Here is a 20,295-nt window from a genome sequence, read left to right on the forward strand (position 1 = left end):
TGGAATAATAGAAGTATTCAATATAAAAATAGATCTCTCTTCTATAAAAGTTGGTATGAAAATAATATTGTGTTAGTTAGACAACTTTTAAATTCAAATGGTAATTTGCTAACTTATAGTGAATTCTTGGATAAATTTGGGTTTTCAGTTACACCAAAAGAATATGCTGTTGTGTTTGACGCCGTACCTCAGCAGGTTACACATTTTGTAAGGGCTTGTGGAAGTGATATTTCTGAGACAATATATGTTAAAGACAGCATGTTTATAGGAGATATTGATATCCTTAAACACCATTGTACTAATAAACATATTAGAAGTATTATAATAGATGAAACGGCCACTCATAAAAGTTAATTGTGGAACAATGTATTTAGAAATATAGACTGGACTAAAGCTTGGAATATTTGTGAAAAATATTGTTTAAATAATAAAGTAAAAGAGGTTACATTCAAAGTTTCACATGGTATATATCCAGCTAAAGGTGTATTAGAGAGATTTCATTTGGATATTGATTATTCCTGTGATTTTTGTTCATAGAAAAATAATCTATTGTCCATCTTTTTTGTAATTGTGTATACTCTAAGATTTTTTTAGTGGATATGGAAAATTTTATCAGAAGGAAAACCTAAATTATATTCAAGTTTAATAATTTTGATATATGTATATATTATTCCGATGAAAATAATAATAATAATTTAATTTTTCTTGTACAACTTTTTATTATTTTGGGGAAGTTCCACATACATTAGAAGAAATGGTCAGGGTCCAAGCCAAATTTCATTCATTTTCTCCAGGAGATCAAGAACTACAGCACCTGTTTGGAGAATACTGTCAACAAAAAAGCAAAAAAGACTTGTAGTATTTTTCGTGGCTACTTTTTTGATTAAGGAATTAATGTTCTGTACACCCTGGTATATTTATGTATATTTCTGTATACGGTTGTATATTATATTCTGTTAATAATAATAATAATAATGTATTTTTGCCGTAATGACATAAAGGAAGCTTTTCAACATAAGTTATTTATTATTATCAGATAGTGAAACGTAAGTGAAGCATATATTTATTTTAGTATAAATGAAAGTATTCAACATTATATAACGTGTTTGGGATGACTTAATATCAGCATCATCATTACAAAATATTATTTATGTGTATATTTATATACCTCTGTTATCCTTCTCGCCCAGCAATCACCTTATTTTGTTTGTTCTTGCCGAATACTGCTGGTCATTTTGGTAATTTATCAGCCAGTGTGGCATACAATATATGGTATATTAAATGTTGTTTTAAAATAAAAAAATGTATCAACTACTACCACAGGTTCTTTCTCATTTTATGTATTTCAAATATACATTTAATGCTTTTTATTTGTTGTATGAAACCACATACTGTTAAGTTGGGTAAAGCAGTCTTTGGTCATCTTATATAAATGACAAGCCAAACAAATAATTTAAATGGTTTGTATTAGTAGCTATTAATGGATCACACAGGTTTAAAGAATAAAGTTTGTATTATTTTTAAATAAAGTGTTATGCAGTGTATTGAGAAACAAAGTAGAAAGAAATTGCTTATATTTCATATTTTACAGCAGTTATGGACGACGCAATTATACAGTTAAACATTTTTTAATGTGCAGAGTATTGAACATCAAAATAAGTCAAAATAATTAACTTTTACTATACTAAAAGCTATACTTAAAATAGTCACTGCTACCAAAAACAATAAGTCTTCAGCTGAGTGAAAAAAAAAAAAATAAAACCTGTCACCACCAACATCGTTATGTCTAAGAGTGTCCCAACGTGCAATCAAATTCATACACACACTCCAGTCTGAACGGCTGTGTCTCGTTTGGAGGGCTGCATGCTATGTAGGACGTGTCCTCTGAAGGCTGCAGTATACCGAGCTTCCTCCTTTAAACAAGTCTCGTTTAAACGAGACGGCCTTCATAGGACAAACGGAAACGGAACGTAACATGGTTGCTATGACAGCACGCCACTCTTTAACAAGCGCGAGAGCTTTGAGCGAGAAGGAACAAATTCCCTTTAGAAGGGAATGTATGAGGTAAAAAAAGGAGAATTATAATGATGTAAAGAGAAAAGAAAACAGATTTTACAGGTGTAGTTTTAGTCAAATACTTTATTTAAATTATATATGAATATAATTATACATATTATATACTCTGCACCCATCTTCTGAGGTACTTCAGCTTGGGAATTAACATTCCTAGCGTTTGAACATCATATTTACGGGCAAATTGGCGTCATTTTTTTTAGACATTTCCGTTGAAGCAAAGAATTGTGGGTTGTGAGTGCCCACGAAGGATACACCTCATGCATCCTCCGAATGCCCGTGAAAGAAGGTCGCATTCTAAGTTTTTATTTTTATTTTTTATTATTATTATTTTTTTTAATTTATTTTTTAATTGATTAATGAACAACAGTGACATAATAGACAAAACAAAACAATAGTTATAACCAGACATACACAGGGGATATAATACAATACATACAACTATACATATTTTCTTATATATGAATTATATATATTTTCCTTCTTTTTTATACAAATTAGTCTAAATTATATTAATTATATTTTTCATTAGAAGAGATGTCTTTATAGCTTTCTTGTTTATTAAAGTAGTCATAGACTCATATAACACTTTAAGGTCTATACAGAATAATTTGAAGCATGGTCTTATCTCTGTTACTTTTGCTTTATGTGAATGAAATTTCCCAAGTAGAGTTAATAGTTTTATGGTATGGTCAACTATGGATGAACCAGTGTTACAGTCCAAGAACAAAATCATGTAATCTTCTATCACAATTATTTTATGAAGTACATCAAATATTAATAAAGATATCTGTGTTCAAAGATCCTTAGAATATTTACATGCACAAAATAAATGTATAAGAGTTTCAGGCTCAATTTTACAAAAAGAACATAGTGGTGAAGTATCTTCCTTAAATTTATTAAGAAAAACATTGCAAGGGTAGTATCTATGCAAAACTTTAAAATGTATTTCCTTAACTTTATTTGGTAATAAAAATGTATTAACTTCAGACCAAATCTTATTAAATGAAATCATGGGAAAATTTTGTTTCCATTTTACAAGCGCTTTCGGAGAACAGCTAACATTCCTTATGAGACATTTTCTAATGTAAAGATTATTACACCTACTATCCTGGATGTTCACACCACCAATACACAAATTTAGAATCTGTCCAACTAAGGGATTGTACATTAAATGAGTTTTTACAAGATTAAGCAATTTAGTAGAAATGGCTTTCACGATAGATTTGAAATCTTTAACTGAACAAGAGAGCCTCGAAACAGAAATAAACTGCTCAAAAGAATAAAGTTCACCATTACCAGACAGCAAGTCTGAGACAAAGATGACGCCCTTCTCAAGCCAGTCTTTCTTAAAAATAGATTTGTTCCTGGACAATATGTGCTGATTGTTCCATAGTATACAAGTGTGTGGAGAAAACTGGGGATATAAAACAATAAGGAAATACTCTGAGCCAAACAATGCTTTATCCAATTAATTTTAAATATGTTATTAATAGTACTAAAATCAAGAACATTAAACCCACCCTCAGAATAACTCCTAATTATTGTTTTTCTTTTTACATACTCTGTTTTGTTCTTCCAGATAAACTTATATAAAACTCTGTCAACTGCTGAGAAAGTGCAGGATACACTAGTCTCGAAATGCCCTCTGCCTTTGACAGCAGTACATGTCCATGGAGAGTCAGATTCCTCTGTGACCAACAACTAAAGATATTTTTTGCTTTCTGCAATTTCCTAGTGAAATTAGATTCAATTCTGTCATTTGGAGATTTACTAATTAAAATCCCAAGATATCTAACTGTTTGTTTCACCTTAATTTCACATATATTATCAACATCCAAATTACTGTTATAATCTCACTTTTGTTCTGATTAATGAAGAGGCCAGATGCATCAGAGAACAATTTTAAACTATCTAATATAAGGCTGCATTCGAAGTGTCCTACTCGCTTTTCTGAAACGAGACAGCCTCGATGACGTATGCGACCGACAAATGCGACCTCCGGAGGACACATCCTTCCAAACGAGACACAGCCAACGCCTACTTGCACACTAGTGGCTAAACACCGGAAATACGTAAGACAAGTGGATAAGTAGGCAAGACCAAAACCGCAAGTGGGTGTATGTGAACAGGGTCTAAATCGAACACACTTAATGGCACGTACGAATCTCGCAAGCCTTTCCCCAGCTTGACGGTTCTCTTTTAGCCACGACCGATGATCTATTTTCAAAACTATTATTCTAAGACGATTTTTTTTAATTATTTAAATTGCATTTAAACTAAAATATTACCTAAATTGGTTTAATTTGCGCGCAGGTTTTAATTTTGTCAAGTGCACGGGAGCGAGGACCTTTATTTTGAAGTGTCACTCCACTGTCCAAAGTAAGTGAAAAGTCTTTGCTCTGACGAAATTTAAGTTTTAGGCTGCTGAAGAGGTTCGTGTCCGGATAAGCGAGGAAAAAACGAGCGAGAATGACTAACTTTTGCTGTTACACATTACACGAGTTTCTTTAAAAAAAAAAAAAAAAGACCAGAGAGGAAATTACTTTACACTGAGCAGGTAATAGATTAAGAGGCCAAACTCGTTCGACATTAGGCGGTCTAGCTCGGTGCTATCTTGAACGCAAATTACAGCGAAAGGTCTCCTGTATTTAAGAGTGAGTACTGCAGGAGTTTAGCCGAACTGTAAACAGGTGTAAGACCCAACAGCACTGGAGATTTGGATCTGATTAGAATAAGCAGTTCGTCAGTGATCAGATGTGGCTTTTGGGACTGGAGAGGGGAGACGTGTCACTGATAAAGCGGCTGGAGCTCAAGAGATAGCCCCAGTGCAGACATCGGTCCGGCCCTCACAGGTGAACAGCCACCACATAACCGGACCTGTTGGCTTTAAAACTTCACTGCCTTGTGAATTTGACACTTGGCCCTCATCTGGTGTGGAAGCGACGCGTTTATGTCAAGATGGGTTCTCTGTTTCGCAGTGAGGAGATGTGTCTGGCCCAGCTCTTCCTGCAGTCCGGATCCGCTTACGACTGCATCAGTGAACTCGGCGAACTCGGGCTGTTGGAGTTCAGAGATGTAAGTCGGTAGTTGTCATTAATGGGCCAGAGCTACATTTGTTTATTAAACATTGACTTGTGGTGAACTTGTTGAGCTGACTGTCACACACCAGTGCGCCTATTATGCTGTCTAGGTAGGCTGCTCACTAGTTTTGAATACAGCCCATATGTTGATGCCCTCAACGAGCAACTAGTGGCCAAGTCTTTCAATAACTGGACAAACGTTTTAGGCACATAAGATGTTTCACAAATATATTTATCTAAAGATGGTTATTTATATCTTCAGCTTTAGTGTGTCAATAAGAAAATTTTAGACTCCCAAAACATTCCTTTTGCAAATAGAATAGAAAAGAAGAACAGGGAGCCCTGCAACAGATGGCATGGCCCCCACAGAGCCCCCCCACTGAACATCGAGTCAGTCTGGGATTACATGAAGAGACAGAAGCAATTGAGAAAGCCTAAATAGATAGACGAACTGGCAAATTCTCCAATAAGCTTGGAACATCATATCTGACAAAACTGTGTCCAGGTGCACCTAGGAGAACTGGTGCTGTTTTGAAGGCAAAGGCAGTCACACCAAATACTGATTTAGCTTTTTTATGTTTACTGGACTTTTTATGACTTTAATTGATAAATGAAAGCAAATTATGGCATTATGTTTGAAGAAATATTCACTGTGTACACTTCACACGTTCCTTAAACTTTTTCCCAATACTGTATATGAAATTCATATTTGTTTGATAACATGTCAGATACAAGATATCAGATTGCCTGAGTTCACTCTTGAAGTGATGTTATAAATATTTGGTAACATTTGGTAATAACTTCTTAACTTTAACAAGTCATTAACAAATACTATCACATTAATGATACAGTAATAATCTGATAAGCATTATATAAAGCACATTCAGACAAAATGTCATTAAACATTGAGTCATATAGATTTATTTATATTCATAATGTCATGTACACAAATTACTAATCTGTTAAACATTATGTAATTTTTTAAGGACTGATTTATGAAAGTTACTCTGAAGTACAAAATATTTGTATCACAAAGTAATTATTTGTTTCTTTCCATTTGCCTTTAAAATAAAGTATGTAAATATTAATATCTAATTTATCTATTTTTTTTTTTTCAGCTCAACCCTAGTGTGAACTCCTTTCAGCGCAAGTTTGTCAATGAGATCAAGAGGTGTGAGGAGATGGAGAGGATTTTGGGTAAAAAAACTGAATAATTTTAAATTGCTTGTTTGTGGGCAGAATATATGTTTTTTTTTTTTTGTTTGTTTGTTTTTTTATCTTGGTAGAGTAGGTGAACTGGTAAAGGAACTGAATTCTTTCTGAACACAGAATCCTCCATTACAGTGAATTATGTATCCAGTAGGAAGAGAGCAAAGTAATTTGAATCCTTATAAGGCCGTTTTTGGTAACTTACATCATGAAAGATTTCTGGAGAATTTGCTGCCTAAATTTGCGTCTTGGACTTCTAAAACGGAAGTGAAGGTTTCTCAACTTGACTCAGACACTACGAAAAAAAATTCTTGTTAATACAAAGGTCATTCTTGACAATTGAATCTTAACCCAGTAAACACTGAATCTCATATTGTTGAGCTTCATTAATGTACAGAAAAAATGTACAGTAATTGATTGCTTGTGCTTTTCCAAAGTTACATACTAGAAAGAATTAACTTACAGTGAGCTTCTCCCAAAACAGGATATCTTCTGAGGGAAATTAAAAAACAAGACATCCTGCTGCCAGAAGGAGAGGTGAACCCAGCCGCACCTTTACCCAAACATGTGATGGGCATAATGGTGAGACCAGTTCAATACTTTTCATTTGTGCAGTTCTTCAAGGCACCTTTATGTTTACTTGATAAGTCAGACACATTCAAATTAAAGTTGTGTTATGTCTGTTTTGCTTTTAAACTTTCTGGGTTGTATTCTCATTCTCATAGTTTCATAGACAAAGTTAAACTTGTGCCCTGCACTAGATACAGTATTAGTGTAAATGGTATTTGTTGACTATTTGCAAGGCAGTACTGTATTTAAATTGCAACAAGTTCAGCACCGGTTTTCTGTGTGCATTTTTGTTTTTTTATAACCATTTTATTTTTTAAGAGATTCTTACATTGAATTACATTGATTGGTTCACCATTCAAAATGTAAATTACAGTGATAATGTCATTGGAAGAGTTGAATATTACAATAAGTTTGATTGGTCTTTTCTTTCTTACGTTTATTTGAATATTCAGTTGTGATTGGTCTTTTGGTCTTTTCTTTCTTACGTCTATTTATCCATCCGTATTGTATATTTTTATCAATCTCTTTCAAGAAAAGTGTCCTCAATGCCATTGCATTAATTTACATTGACAGGATAGGACAATTGATATTTAGTTATGACAGATGCCTCTGTGCTTTGTTTAGGAGCAGCTTCAGAGACTGGAACTGGAGCTGAGTGAGGTCACCAGGAACAAAGAGAAACTCCAAAATAACCTCCTAGAACTGACGGAGTACACACACATGCTGCGCATCACACGCAACTTTGTGCACCGCAATGCAGAGGTGGGTTTCGGTGGTCAGGTGATTCCCTGTCCGATGTTTGGAGCTATTGTTTGAGCGGTTCTCTTTTGAGTTTAAAGTAAATTTAACATATCTGATTGGTGGAAGGATTTTCCATGCTTCTGTCATTCATTATGTTACTGATATTAAGCAAAAAGCTCCACATATGTCAAAGGCTTTTAAAAATTGTTTCCAGTGCAATGTGTGAAATAATTAAAAGGAATTTACTTTAGAGAGCAATTCTGTGGGAATCACGCAGGGAATTCAGAGTCACCTGATTTTCACTGACTGCTAGAAATTTGTTTCTGTACAAATAGGCTTAACTCTTGACTTTCTCTACTTGATCAATAAGGCAGTGTGTGTGTGTGTGTGTGTGTGTGTGTGTGTGTGTGTGTCTAATCTCTTGCTGTGTTTTTGCTTGTGTGTAAGCAGAGGGAGCCAGTGCAGGTCCAGTATGAAGAGTTCCCCTTTCTAGAGAAGGAACCCATGATGGACTACACCAGCATGCAGAGGCTTGGAGCTAAGCTAGGGTGAGCAGTGTTTAGAAATGTACAGTAACTCCCCATATAACTCTGGGTTAAAGGTTCCCTTTTGTATTTCTATAATCAAGGGTCAGTTTCCATGATCTAAATCCAGATCTTAACTATAATTATTATTTTTTTTTAAACTGATGTCAGATCAGCAGCAGAGAGTCTATATTTATGTAACATCATGTATTCATGAACATGCAAAACATGGTTTTCCTGACAAAATTTCAGTCAAATTGGCCATGCTGTAACAGCACATTTAAAATTAGACTTACTGGTACTTAGAGTTAATTTACATTTGTAGATATAAATTGTCTGTGTTTTTCACTATATCATATTTACATGTTTCCACTAATACCATTTATAATATTTTAATTACATGCATAATAATTAGGCTACATACACGATGATGGTCCAACTTTCTCTTTCATGCAAGATTTTATATTTTATTGTTTTTAAATGTTGATAAATTTGTGCTTTTGTATTTAGAGTGAAGGTTACTTCTAATGTAACATGTCCACAAACTTTTCTCTACATCAAGATTTTAGGTTAAAATGTACACTCACTGAGCACTTTATTAGGAACACTATGGTCCTAATAAAGTACCCGACGTGGTCTTCTGCTGTTGTAGCACATCCGCTTCAAAGTCCTACGTATTGTGCATTCTGAGATGCTATTCTGCTCACTACAATTATAGAGAGTGGTTACCATAGCATTTCTGGCAGCTTGAACCAGTTTGGCCATTTTCAATTGACCTCATTCATCAACAGATGTTTCCGCCCACAGAACTGACGCTCACTGGATGATTTTTGTTTTTGGCACCATTCTGAGTAAACTCTAGAGACTGTTGTGCGTTTAAATCCCAGGAGATCATCAGTTACAGAAATACTCAAACCAGCCCGTCTGGCACCAACAATCATGCCATGGTCGAAATAACTGAGATCACACATGAATAATCACATGAATAAGTAGGTGAACTGGTGTTCCGAATAATGTGCTCAGTGAATGTATAAGATAAATTTTTATCTTGCATCCTGTAACTGGCCACCATGTCAATTTCATGTCAACTACCCAGAATCACATATTTCTGTAATACATGCAAGTTGGCGAATGCGGTGCATACAGTGTCATGTACAAGACAAGTTTGATGCATACATGTAAGTAATCCTCTGTGGTAATGTTCTGAAATGGAGCTCATTTTCCTGCTGCTCAGGTTCATTTCTGGGCTCATACAGAGAGTGAAGATCGAGGCGTTTGAGCGAATGCTCTGGAGAGTGTGCAAGGGCTACACCATCCTCAGCTACTCTGAGATAGACGAGGTCCTGGAAGACCTTGATTCGGTGAGATAAATTTGCTCTTCGTAATGTTTAAATCTATTCTTGCTGAGGGGAGATTAACTTACCTGTAAACATAAATATATACAGTTATATGCACACAGTATATAATCAATTTTAAGTGCTTGCATTTGTCATGAATATAAATGTAATTCATGTTTTAAATGAATGTAAAGAATAAAGATAAAAAAAAAGTTAACTAATTGATTAGATTAGAGATATAAATATGTATAGTAGCCTACATAGTATATAGTACTGTGTATTCAGTATTATTGTGTACAGACTAAATGGAGTGATTTGTTATTTTAAGTCTTGCTTTAAATTATGGTGTTATAGCAATTGCAGAGACCACCAGAGCTTCCCCCATTTTTTAACCCACTGGTTTCTTTTGTGTTCAGCTTGATACAAGCTTTTACATCAATAAGAGAAGCTTGTTTAAAGGTCTTGCAAAACACACCAGGAGCGTTTAAGTCTCTTGAAATGGTCATTCGTTTGACTGTTCTCTGTGTGGTTTGTCAGGGTGAGCCAACCAGAAGTGTGGTGTTCCTCATCTCCTACTGGGGAGATCAGATTGGACAGAAGGTTAAGAAGATATGTGACTGGTAACTTAAACTTACTACATTCTAACAAATTCAGTTATTCTATTAACTGGTTTAATAAAGTACTTTCTGTTTTCTGCCACATACCTGAGATTGTTTATAAAGTTTTGAGAAGTTGGTTATTGTTTGTGATTGTTTTCATCTCCGTAGCTACCACTGTCACCTGTACCCATACCCCAACAGTAATGAGGAGAGGGCTGATGTGGTGGAGGGACTCCGTACACGCATTCAGGACCTGCACACGGTGAGGCCATTTGAATTATGATTGGTCTTCTTTCTACATCTGTTTGCATACTGAATTATGATTGCTCCAATTTTTTTAAAGAAATGTAAAAGGTTAAGCTCGATGGGATTGCAGACATCTTGAACCTGTTGTTGAAATGATTTTGGTGGTAATTCCTTCCTTTTATAGGTTCTTTACCGAACTGAGGTTTACCTGAGGCAGGTGTTGATAAAGGCCTCAGAGTCTGTTTACACTTGGGTGATCCAGGTTAAGAAAATGAAGGCCATATACCACATCCTCAACCTCTGCAGCTTTGATGTCACAAACAAGTGCCTCATAGCTGAGGTGTGGTGTCCTGTAAATGATCTGCCTGCAATTCGGAAGGCGCTAGAGGAGGGATCAGTAAGTTAGCATTTCTGAGTTGGGGTCAACCTGAGTCTTAAATTAGACAAGCTTGTCAGTTTTTAGCTTCAGTGTTCCTCACAATATTGAATGAACTGCTGTTTTTCTCTTGATGCCTTTAATACCCAGCATAAAGCTTAACATACTCCTGTAGACCAATATTATCATGTCAATGTGACATTTGAAGTATCTGATGTGTTTTTGTGGGCTTGTTTCCTCAGAGGAAGAGTGGAGCCACAGTTCCCTCTTTTGTCAATCGAATTCCAAGTAACGACACTCCACCGACTCTCATACGCACTAACAGGTTTACCTCAGGCTTTCAGAGTATAGTGGACGCCTATGGCGTTGGAAGCTACAGAGAGGTCAACCCAGGTAAGAGAGAGCAGCTAGAGCTGTCGACTGCTCTGTTTTACCTCGACTGTCTTCCTGCAAAAATGACACACAAGGAATCGGACTAAAAAGTGTTTTTCATTTCGGTTTGTTCTGAGCAGAAACTGTATTTTTTTGTTCCGGTTCCAGCGTTCCGCTACCTCCTTTCCAATTGGTAACGGGTTAGAATGAAATTAAAGAACCATTAATAACGTTCTTTTTTTAAAATGACATTTTATGCCAGTTATGTATAGTTGTCGAAAAGGTTTTCAGCATGTCACAAAAGGCTACATCCACAACATGCATTAAGGCAAAGAAATGCGTGATGTGGTTTCCTTTAGAATCAAAGCACATGCTTATCATGTTCAACTAAAAAGCCTAATTTTTTGGGGAACAGGTGGTGGTGTAATTCCAAAATTGTACTCTAATAAACCATTTAGGCTTTGGTTTCATGAAAAAAAATTATCGGAAATAAATTAACTAGTTACCAACATTTAAAAATAAAGTTTTCACTCCGGAACAATTGAAAGGGATTTCGTTCCGTTTTCAGGTTACATTCGTAAAAAATTTTCTTTCATATTTGTTTTCTTTCATTGGAACGTTTTCAGTCCCTGCAAGGAATATTAAAAATCACATTTGAAGTTGTAACATGTCCTGCTTGTTAATGCATATTGTAAGGATACGAATACCCCAAACGACAACAGAGGGCACGGAATTAGATCACTTTATATTTTCTTTGATCTTTCTCACAGCTCCATACACAATCATTACCTTTCCCTTCCTGTTTGCTGTGATGTTTGGAGACCTCGGCCACGGCATCATCATGGCACTGTTTGCTCTGTGGATGGTTCTCTATGAGAATGACCGCAAGCTTAAGAAAACCAGGAATGAGGTGCCTTGTCTAAACTTAATGTGTCAGCTTCTTTATTTTGATCCATTATCAATAGCTGTTTTCACTGCTGATTATTTCATAAGTGCTTTGAAGCATGATCTGTTTATTTTATTCTTTCAGTTACCCATTTAGACACTATAATTAAAATGAATAGCAACCATTATTGGCTGAATAACAAATGTGTTAGCTTGTCAATTAAAGTTTTATAATGTCATGGTCAATTTTAGATCTGGAACATGTTTTTTGAGGGCCGTTACATTATCCTGATGATGGGCGTATTTTCAGTCTACACCGGACTAATATACAATGACTGCTTCTCCAAATCACTCAACCTTTTTGGCTCAGGATGGAGCATCAAAGCCATGTTTGACCATGGAAACTTGACGTGAGTGTTTGAAACACACCTACACACTGCCTATATACTGTATACGACATGCTACTTTTTAAAGATGTATACTACACTGCACACAATACACAACTTTAGGATGTTGTTTTTAGACCAGGTAGAACCTTCCATGTTTCAATATAAATGGTATCAGGGTTTCAGGAAAGCACATTCCATTTGTCAGCTACTTGTTAGGCCAACCTTTACCCTGACACCTAAATCTAAATTCACATATTTGTGGAGGCAATACCCAAATTAAAATCTCATAAAGTGATGTGTGAAGAGGTTTATGCCAGGTAATCCCTGCATAAGCAACTGATGAAGTCAAGAAATAAAAAAATAAAGTTTGTGTATCCGTCATCTTTAAAAGCAGACAAGGAAATTTGGAGTTTGTGAACCAAAGAAGGACATTTTTTGTTTAGTCCATCTCAATAATGAATTTTAGTTCAGTCTTACTTTACCTGACCACAAAGGTTTTTGTAGTGGACAGCAGGTACAGAGTGTGCTTTCTCACATGTACTCCGGGTTGGGAGGGTTACTTTTGAAATATATTCCACTACAGATTACAGAATATATGCTGTAAAATGTAATTTGTAAAGTATTACTCAAGGTCAGTAACGTATTCTAAATACTTTGGATTACTTCTTCAGCACTGGTAGATTTTTTCACTTGTTTTGACTATAAAAACTCTGCCAGTACAGTAAGACAAAATACACAAGTTAAAAATACACTCTCTGAAAAACCTAAATATCTTACGCAGTGTTGTTTCTAAAACAAGATAAATCTAATTGATCTTGTTTTAAGGATTTTTAGATATTTTTACAGGGAAACAAAAATTATCAAGGATACGATTTTTGCCCTAATATCAAAGGTCTTACTAGAAAAGAAGAAGTTTGATCCAATGTGAATTTTCTTGATAAAAAATGGTCTGGTAATGTGCATGTAAAATGGCTAGAAATAGCATTTTAGCTTACTATAAAGCTGACAATTTACACAAGGTTTATTTCTATTTCTTCTGCTCCAAACGTACTTCTCTGTCTGCTCGTATGAATGTAACACATCATAAGAAAGTGTTTCACCGCTGTTCAAATGCACTTTGGATTGCATCATTTATATGTATAAATGTTTTCCATCTGAAAGGACTAAATATTAAATGAAACAAATGACAATAAAATGCAAAGTAATCTCTTCAGTAATCAAAATGCTTTTTGAATGTAACTGTATTCTAAATACCAATGATTTAAATTGTAACTGTAGTGGAATACAGTTACTTATATTTTGTATTTTAAATACGTAATCCCATAACATATATTCCATTACTCCCCAACACTGCATATACTGTATCTCTAATGTACTCCTACATTTCTCTAACCCTCAAGCATGAACACACTCCGCTCAAATGGCTTCCTCGCACTTGATCCAAATGTCACAGGAGTCTTTAAAGGGCCCTATCCTCTGGGGATTGACCCGGTAAGTATTTGACTGACTTTTACTGCTATGTTATCAGTGTCACTTTACTTTTCTGCCTGGCTGAGTGAATAGAGGTATATTCTGTACATTAATAAATTAATAAAATGCCAAAAAAAGAAGCTTAATACACTATAATTGTGCTCTCTGTAGATCTGGAACCTGGCATCGAACCGTCTCACCTTCCTCAACTCCTATAAAATGAAGATGTCTGTTATTTTAGGAATAATTCACATGACGTTTGGCATCGTCCTTGGAGTTTTCAATCACATGTGAGATATTTCATGATTGTTTTCACAGAAATGTTATCTACTTTTTAATGCATGCAGTATGTCTTGTTTGACAATGCGCATTGTGATATTTTAATAAATCAGATGTGACCAATGTATTTTGATCTAATATTTTCTGAGATTATCTTTCTAATGCTTGATAATGTTCATTTGTACAGGCACTTCAGGCGGAAGTTTAATCTGTACCTGATATTTCTGCCTGAGCTGCTCTTCCTGCTGTGCCTCTTCGGGTATCTGGTCTTCATGATCGTCTATAAGTGGCTGGTTTTCACAGTCAGGGACTCTCAGACAGCTCCCAGCATCCTCATTCACTTTATCAACATGTTCCTTATGCAAGGGGACTCTAGCCAGCTGCTTTTCCCAGGACAGGTGAGGCTTTATAGGTAAAATGTTTGCAGTCATTGGGTTCTTTCCATGTAATGCCTATCTTTCTTTCTCCCTTGCTTTCTCTCTCTTTTTCTCTTTCTTTCTCTTTCATTTATGGCTGTGAATCGATTAACAATGTTAAACTAATTTATTGCACTCTTTTCTGTGATTAATTGTGATTAAACATGGTACATTAAAATATAATCATAAATATATTTACTTTTTGTCTCGAACTTTGGTTAGTCATAATTTATTTTTATGATCTAAATATGTACATGTTAAAATGTTCAGTTTTTTTTGCAATTGAGTTAGACACACAGGTATAAATCTTTGATACAAGAATAGGTATACATGTCATAAAATCAGTGGTCCTGCTGTAATTAAGTTGGGTCAAATCTTCTGGCATATTCCAATGGACTTTTTTAATAATAGGGTCAAATGAGCAGATTCAATTTATATCAAGCTTTATTGGCAATATTTATTTAAATTTACATTGTCAGTGTGTTATTAAACACTATACATACAGGTAAAAAAAAATGTAGTGCTTAAGTTGAATTATTACTATTACTATTAATCACAGAAATTAATGCATTACATTTCCCAGCCTTTCTTTCTTTCTTTCTTACTTACCTTAATTTACTTAATTAACTTACTTTACTTCCTTTACTTACTTACCTTACTTACTACATTCTTACTTTCTTACTTTACTTACCTACTTCTTTTACATACTTCACTTACTTACTTTCCTCAACTTACTTTTATTTACTTACTTTCCTTTACTTACTTAATTACTTTACCAACTTATTTTCTTCCTTACAGGCTGGTCTTCAGGCGTTCCTGTTGATTGTGGCCCTGCTCTCTGTGCCTGTGTTATTACTGGGTAAACCTCTCTACCTCTACTGGCTACACAAGGGCAGAGACCGTCTGGGCATGTACAGGGTCAGTATTGTTTGTGTATGGGTTCTCTATTTAGTTGTAGCTGAAGCTTATTGTCTCATTTTCTGTCTCCTTGTCTGTGTAGGGTTATCAGCGTGTACGGCGGAGCAGTGAAGAAGAGCTCTCTCTCTTGCACACACATGATATGGAGGAGGGCAGCAGCCTGGACAGCCATTCCAGCAACTCTGACAGCCAATCAGAGGAGGTGAAACTTCCTGGAATATAATTTTATGGGATTAACATTCTGTTGTGCAAAGTACTATATTCCTTGTGTCAAGGTATAGGAGTAACAAAACTAATGCTGAAAGTTGTTGTATGTCCTCTCTTCCACAGTTTGACTTTGCAGATGTTTTCTTGCATCAGTCCATCCACACTATAGAGTACTGCCTGGGCTGTATCTCTAATACTGCATCCTACCTCCGGCTGTGGGCTCTCAGTCTGGCACATGCCCGTGAGTACTATTCCACCAAAGTATTATTGCATTCTACATTCAAGAATCCAAAGTAATATTGCTGAGTTGAAAGTGCCAATACGACTCCAAGTTAACATTAAAAAAAAAACAAGGACAATTTTTATTTTAAAATGCTTCCTCATATGCCCATCTTAAAATGCCCAATGGCATATGGGGGAGTGGTCAGGAAACATGTTTTAAAGTAATCATTATTTTTGCAATTCCATTTGGTGACGCTTGTGGCACAGATATTACACACTTCAACTTTAGTGTTTAAGATTTAAAGGGGTCATATGATGGAAAACAGGATTTGTCTTGCTGTTTTGTAATAAGAGCTTGATTTAGTAAGTAGACATCAACAGCAAAGCCAAAAAAAAAAACAAAAAAAAAACTTGTAATTATCATGGTATTATTGTTGTCACAATAATGAGCACATGAACTTATGTGAACACCTTTGTTGACATATCTATGCCTATTCAGTATTCTGCAATGTGCAGAGGAGTTTGTTACTCATTTCATATGCAGAGAGGTTAGCCAATCATAACAGAGGTCATTTAGATATACAGTGGCAAGAAAAAGCATGTGAACCCTTTGGAATTATCTGCATTTATTTATAAATTTGTCTTAGATGAAGATCAAACCAGATTTTAAGTTACAATAATGAACAAACACAATCTGTTTTAACTAATAACACACAAATTATTGTATTGTTCTTGTACATATTGATTACATCATTCAAACATTCACAGTGTAGGTTGAAAAAAGTATGTGAACCCCCAGGCTAATGACGTCAACAAAAGAAAATTTGAGTCAGAAGTTGGCAAACCTGGCATCCAATTAATGAAACAAAATTGGAGGTGTGGGATAGAGCTTCTTTGACTTTTAAAATGCTTTTTTTTTTTTTTTAAATGTTTGCTATTCACAAGAAGCATCTGCTGACGTGGGCCATGCCTTGCAAAAAAGAGATCTCAGAAGACCTACTATCAAGAATTGTTGCTTTGTATAAAGCTGGAAAGGGTTACAAAATTATTCCAAAAAGCTTAGATATTCATCTGTCCACAGTTAGACAAATTGTGTATAAATGGAGACAATTAAGTGCTGTGGCTACTCTCCATAGAAGTGGCTGTCCAGCCAAGATGACTCAAAGGGCACACTGCAGAATACTCAGTGAGGTAAAAAAGAACCCTAGAGTGACAGCTAAGGACTTGAAGGAATCATTGGAACTTGTTAACATCTCTGTTCATGAGTCTACTATATGGAAGACATTAAATGGGCATGGTGTCCATGGCAGGACACAACATAGGAAGCTGCTGCTTTCCAACAAAAACATTGCTGCACGCTTGAAGTTTGCCAAAGACCACCTTGACACTCCATAACGCTACTGGGAAAATGTCTTGTGGACTGATGAAACTATGGTGGAATTGTTTAGGAAGAACATGCAGCACTGCATATGGGGTAAAAAGGGCACCACATAACAACATGAAAACATCATCCCAATGGTGAAGTACGGTGGAGGGAGCATCATGATTTGGGGCTGCTTCAGGCCCTGGACCACTTAACATCATCGAAGGGCAAAATTAATTCCCAAGTTTGTCAAGATGTCCTACAGGATAATGTCAGGGTGGCTGTGCACAGCTGAATCTCAGCAAACGTTGGGTGATGCAGAATGAATAACAGTAAACATCAAAGTAAATCCATTACAGAATGACTTAAAAAAAAGAAAATCCACCTTTTGGAGTGGCCCAGTCAGAGCCCAGACCTTAACTCAATATAGATGCTGTGGAATAACCTCAAGAGAGCCGTTCACACCAGACATCCTAAGAATATGGCTGAGCTGAAGCATTTCTGTAAGGTAGAATGGTCCAGATTCTTTCTGAACGTTGTGCAGGTCTAATCCGCAGCTACCAGAAACGTTTGGTTGAGGTTATTGCTGCCAAAGGAAGATCGACCAGTTATTAAATCCAAGGGTTCACTTACTTTTTCCACAGTACTGTGACTGTTTAATGGGATGTGTTCAATAAAGACATGAAAAATTATAACTGTGTGTTGTTTACTGTATACTTGTGACATTGATGAAGATGATATCACTTTTTATTACCAGTTAATGCAGACAACCAGCTAATTCCAAAGGGTTCACATACTTCTTGCCGCTGTAGAAGTCTTTAAGTACAGAAACAAAAACAGCCAGTTTAATTCTAAGGGTCAGAGAGAGGGTGATAAATGGTCATAAAAAGCTAAAATACAACTGTTTTTGGTGACAGTCAGAAACGTTATAAGTGGACATCAGGGAAAAAGGAAATGCTACAAAATGTGGCAGCTTTAAAATAAAGGACTGCTGCACATGTGTCTTGTGATCCAGAGCTGTCTGAAGTGTTGTGGGCGATGGTGATGCGGGTGGGTCTGCGTGTGGACACTGGTGTGGGTATCGTGTTCCTGGTGCCTGTCTTCGGCCTGTTTGCTGTCTTCACCGTGTCCATCCTACTTGTGATGGAGGGACTTTCTGCCTTCCTTCATGCTCTCAGGCTCCACTGGTCAGTACAACACCTCAAATAAACACAACATACAGTACATTCAGTAGACACAGCTTGTATTAAAGCAATACGATATGGGAGGCTGTGCTGTATAGTAAATATAGTTTTATATTACTGCGTAAAATTAGTCCACCACAGTGTAGAATTGCTTTCTTTTGCTCTAAGAAGCCTAAGCATGCAGATATTTTTGGGCATTCATATTCGGCAGTCAAATCACAGTAGCTGAAAGCACTTCTTCCAAACACATGGTTTCTTGGTAGCACTTTTTGTATGAAATGATTCAAACTGAAATTGGCTTTCTGTCCTCAGGGTGGAGTTTCAAAACAAGTTCTACAGCGGTGCTGGCATCAAGTTTGCACCGTTTGCCTTCTCTCTCTTGCACAGCAGCTTTGAGAATGATGGGCTATTATGAACTGATAATTCATATCTTGTCTGGAGATATCAGATCAGAGAACAGCAAATGTGTTTCCAACAATGTGAACGTCTTCCAACAGACTGAACTGATTTACAGACTGAGCCGCATCAGATGTTTGATGATACTGGGACATGCAACAATAATACAAACACACTGAGATCTTACGCAAAACTAAAGAGACTTTGGAATTGAAATAGGACTTGGTGACATTGAGTAGTGCTTCAGTTCTGTTGAATGTATTTAAATTCTACACACTCACAAAAGTGCTGGTTGCTTATATCATTTTCTACCGTGTTGCCTGATGGCTATGCAGAGATGGGGTGTCTCTCCATAGCTAAGCACATTCCATGAATGACTTTAAGATTCCTTATATATAAACAAAATCCTAATTTGATTTTAACAGAAGATGTCAATTCTATAGCTGTAGATTGTTCCTCTCCTCATTTTCACTGTGTTGATCCTGCCTTTCCCATAAGGCTAATTTATAAAATGTAATGGTACACTTGAAATAATGGTAAAAGATAATGCTATTATGGGTTTATGATACAGCATGTATTGATAGGTGTTGGCTTACAAAGGCCTAAGATTACAGTATGCCGTCTTGGTGGTGGAACATTTAGAAAGATCTGCTGTACAAGAACACCTGATAGAAATATCTGAGCCTCCTATTGACTAAGTGCCAAACATAGTGCCTAACTAATGTATTCAGATTGGTGGTGAACTGGGTTTATTTTTGCTGTCAACAGTCATTAGATATGGTTAAATTAATCTGTTGCTGTTCAGGGCAAAACTTGAGGTCAGACAATTCTAAAAGTCAATTAATTTTGTTTTATAATGATGTCAAATGTTTTTAGTGATCTTAAACTGTCACAGATCTGTTCAGCTACTCTTTGTTCTGCCTCTTTACAATGGTCTTTTTCATTTAACTCTTGACATTAATGTGAGAGATTGTGGTGTGTGAATTATGAGCCACTAAATTCATTCCAGTTTCTGGTTTTTATTTTATTAACAGTGCTCATTAAACGGGTTGGTATGGTTTGAAGAGTGTGCATTGTTACAGTAACCATACATTCCATAGTTTGGCTATGACATTTGTATATTTAATATTACTCATCAAATCAAACCATTGAAGCTGAGGTAATAAAGCAGATAGTTTGATTAAATAATTCTGACTCGCATCATTTTTAATCTTTTTTTTTTTTTTTTTAAGATAAAACAAATAGGCGTGTCACAGAGCAAGTGTTCATTTACTCTGGATAAATGAGATCAGAAAAATCAACTGATTTCTTAACATGCACTTATAGGTACATTACTTTCCAAAACACTGAAATTTAACTTTAGTCCTACTGCAGGACTCTGTCTCATAGTCTTTCATTTTAAAACGATTTTAATGTAAACAAAACACCAGCTTAAA

At 35.7% G+C, this 20,295-nt stretch overlaps 1 protein-coding gene across 2 annotated transcripts; it reads left to right on the top strand.

Moving 5' to 3' along the window:
• Positions 1-4,205: 4,205 nt before the first annotated feature.
• LOC127417152 (V-type proton ATPase 116 kDa subunit a 2-like) lies at positions 4,206-20,047 on the top strand. 2 transcript variants are annotated; one of them, XM_051656904.1, is made up of 21 exons: positions 4,206-4,928; positions 5,055-5,151; positions 6,275-6,353; positions 6,850-6,947; positions 7,560-7,697; positions 8,127-8,224; positions 9,435-9,561; positions 10,075-10,157; positions 10,305-10,398; positions 10,567-10,779; positions 11,001-11,151; positions 11,901-12,040; positions 12,268-12,425; positions 13,805-13,895; positions 14,046-14,164; positions 14,341-14,551; positions 15,368-15,487; positions 15,570-15,689; positions 15,818-15,935; positions 18,295-18,466; positions 18,776-20,047. In XM_051656904.1, the coding sequence occupies exons 2-21, from the start codon at positions 5,062-5,064 to the stop codon at positions 18,876-18,878; spliced, it is 2,523 nt and encodes an 840-aa protein (XP_051512864.1). In that variant the 5' UTR covers positions 4,206-4,928; positions 5,055-5,061; the 3' UTR covers positions 18,879-20,047. The 2 variants fall into 2 exon arrangements, with proteins under 2 accessions (XP_051512864.1, XP_051512858.1); XM_051656898.1 differs by having other exon boundaries at positions 4,206-5,151.
• Positions 20,048-20,295: the final 248 nt, after the last annotated feature.

This window comes from Myxocyprinus asiaticus, chromosome 3, assembly GCF_019703515.2.
Source record: "Myxocyprinus asiaticus isolate MX2 ecotype Aquarium Trade chromosome 3, UBuf_Myxa_2, whole genome shotgun sequence".
NCBI lineage: Eukaryota > Metazoa > Chordata > Actinopteri > Cypriniformes > Catostomidae > Myxocyprinus > Myxocyprinus asiaticus.

Coding starts and splice junctions, on each gene's coding strand:
- LOC127417152 (XM_051656898.1), top strand. CDS start 5,035: ATGGGTTCTCTGTTTCGCAGTGAGGAGATGTGTCTGGCCCAGCTCTTC. Junction 11,152..11,900: donor CTACAGAGAGGTCAACCCAG/GTAAGAGAGAGC, acceptor TCTTTCTCACAG/CTCCATACACAATCATTACC. Junction 13,896..14,045: donor ATCCTCTGGGGATTGACCCG/GTAAGTATTTGA, acceptor TGCTCTCTGTAG/ATCTGGAACCTGGCATCGAA.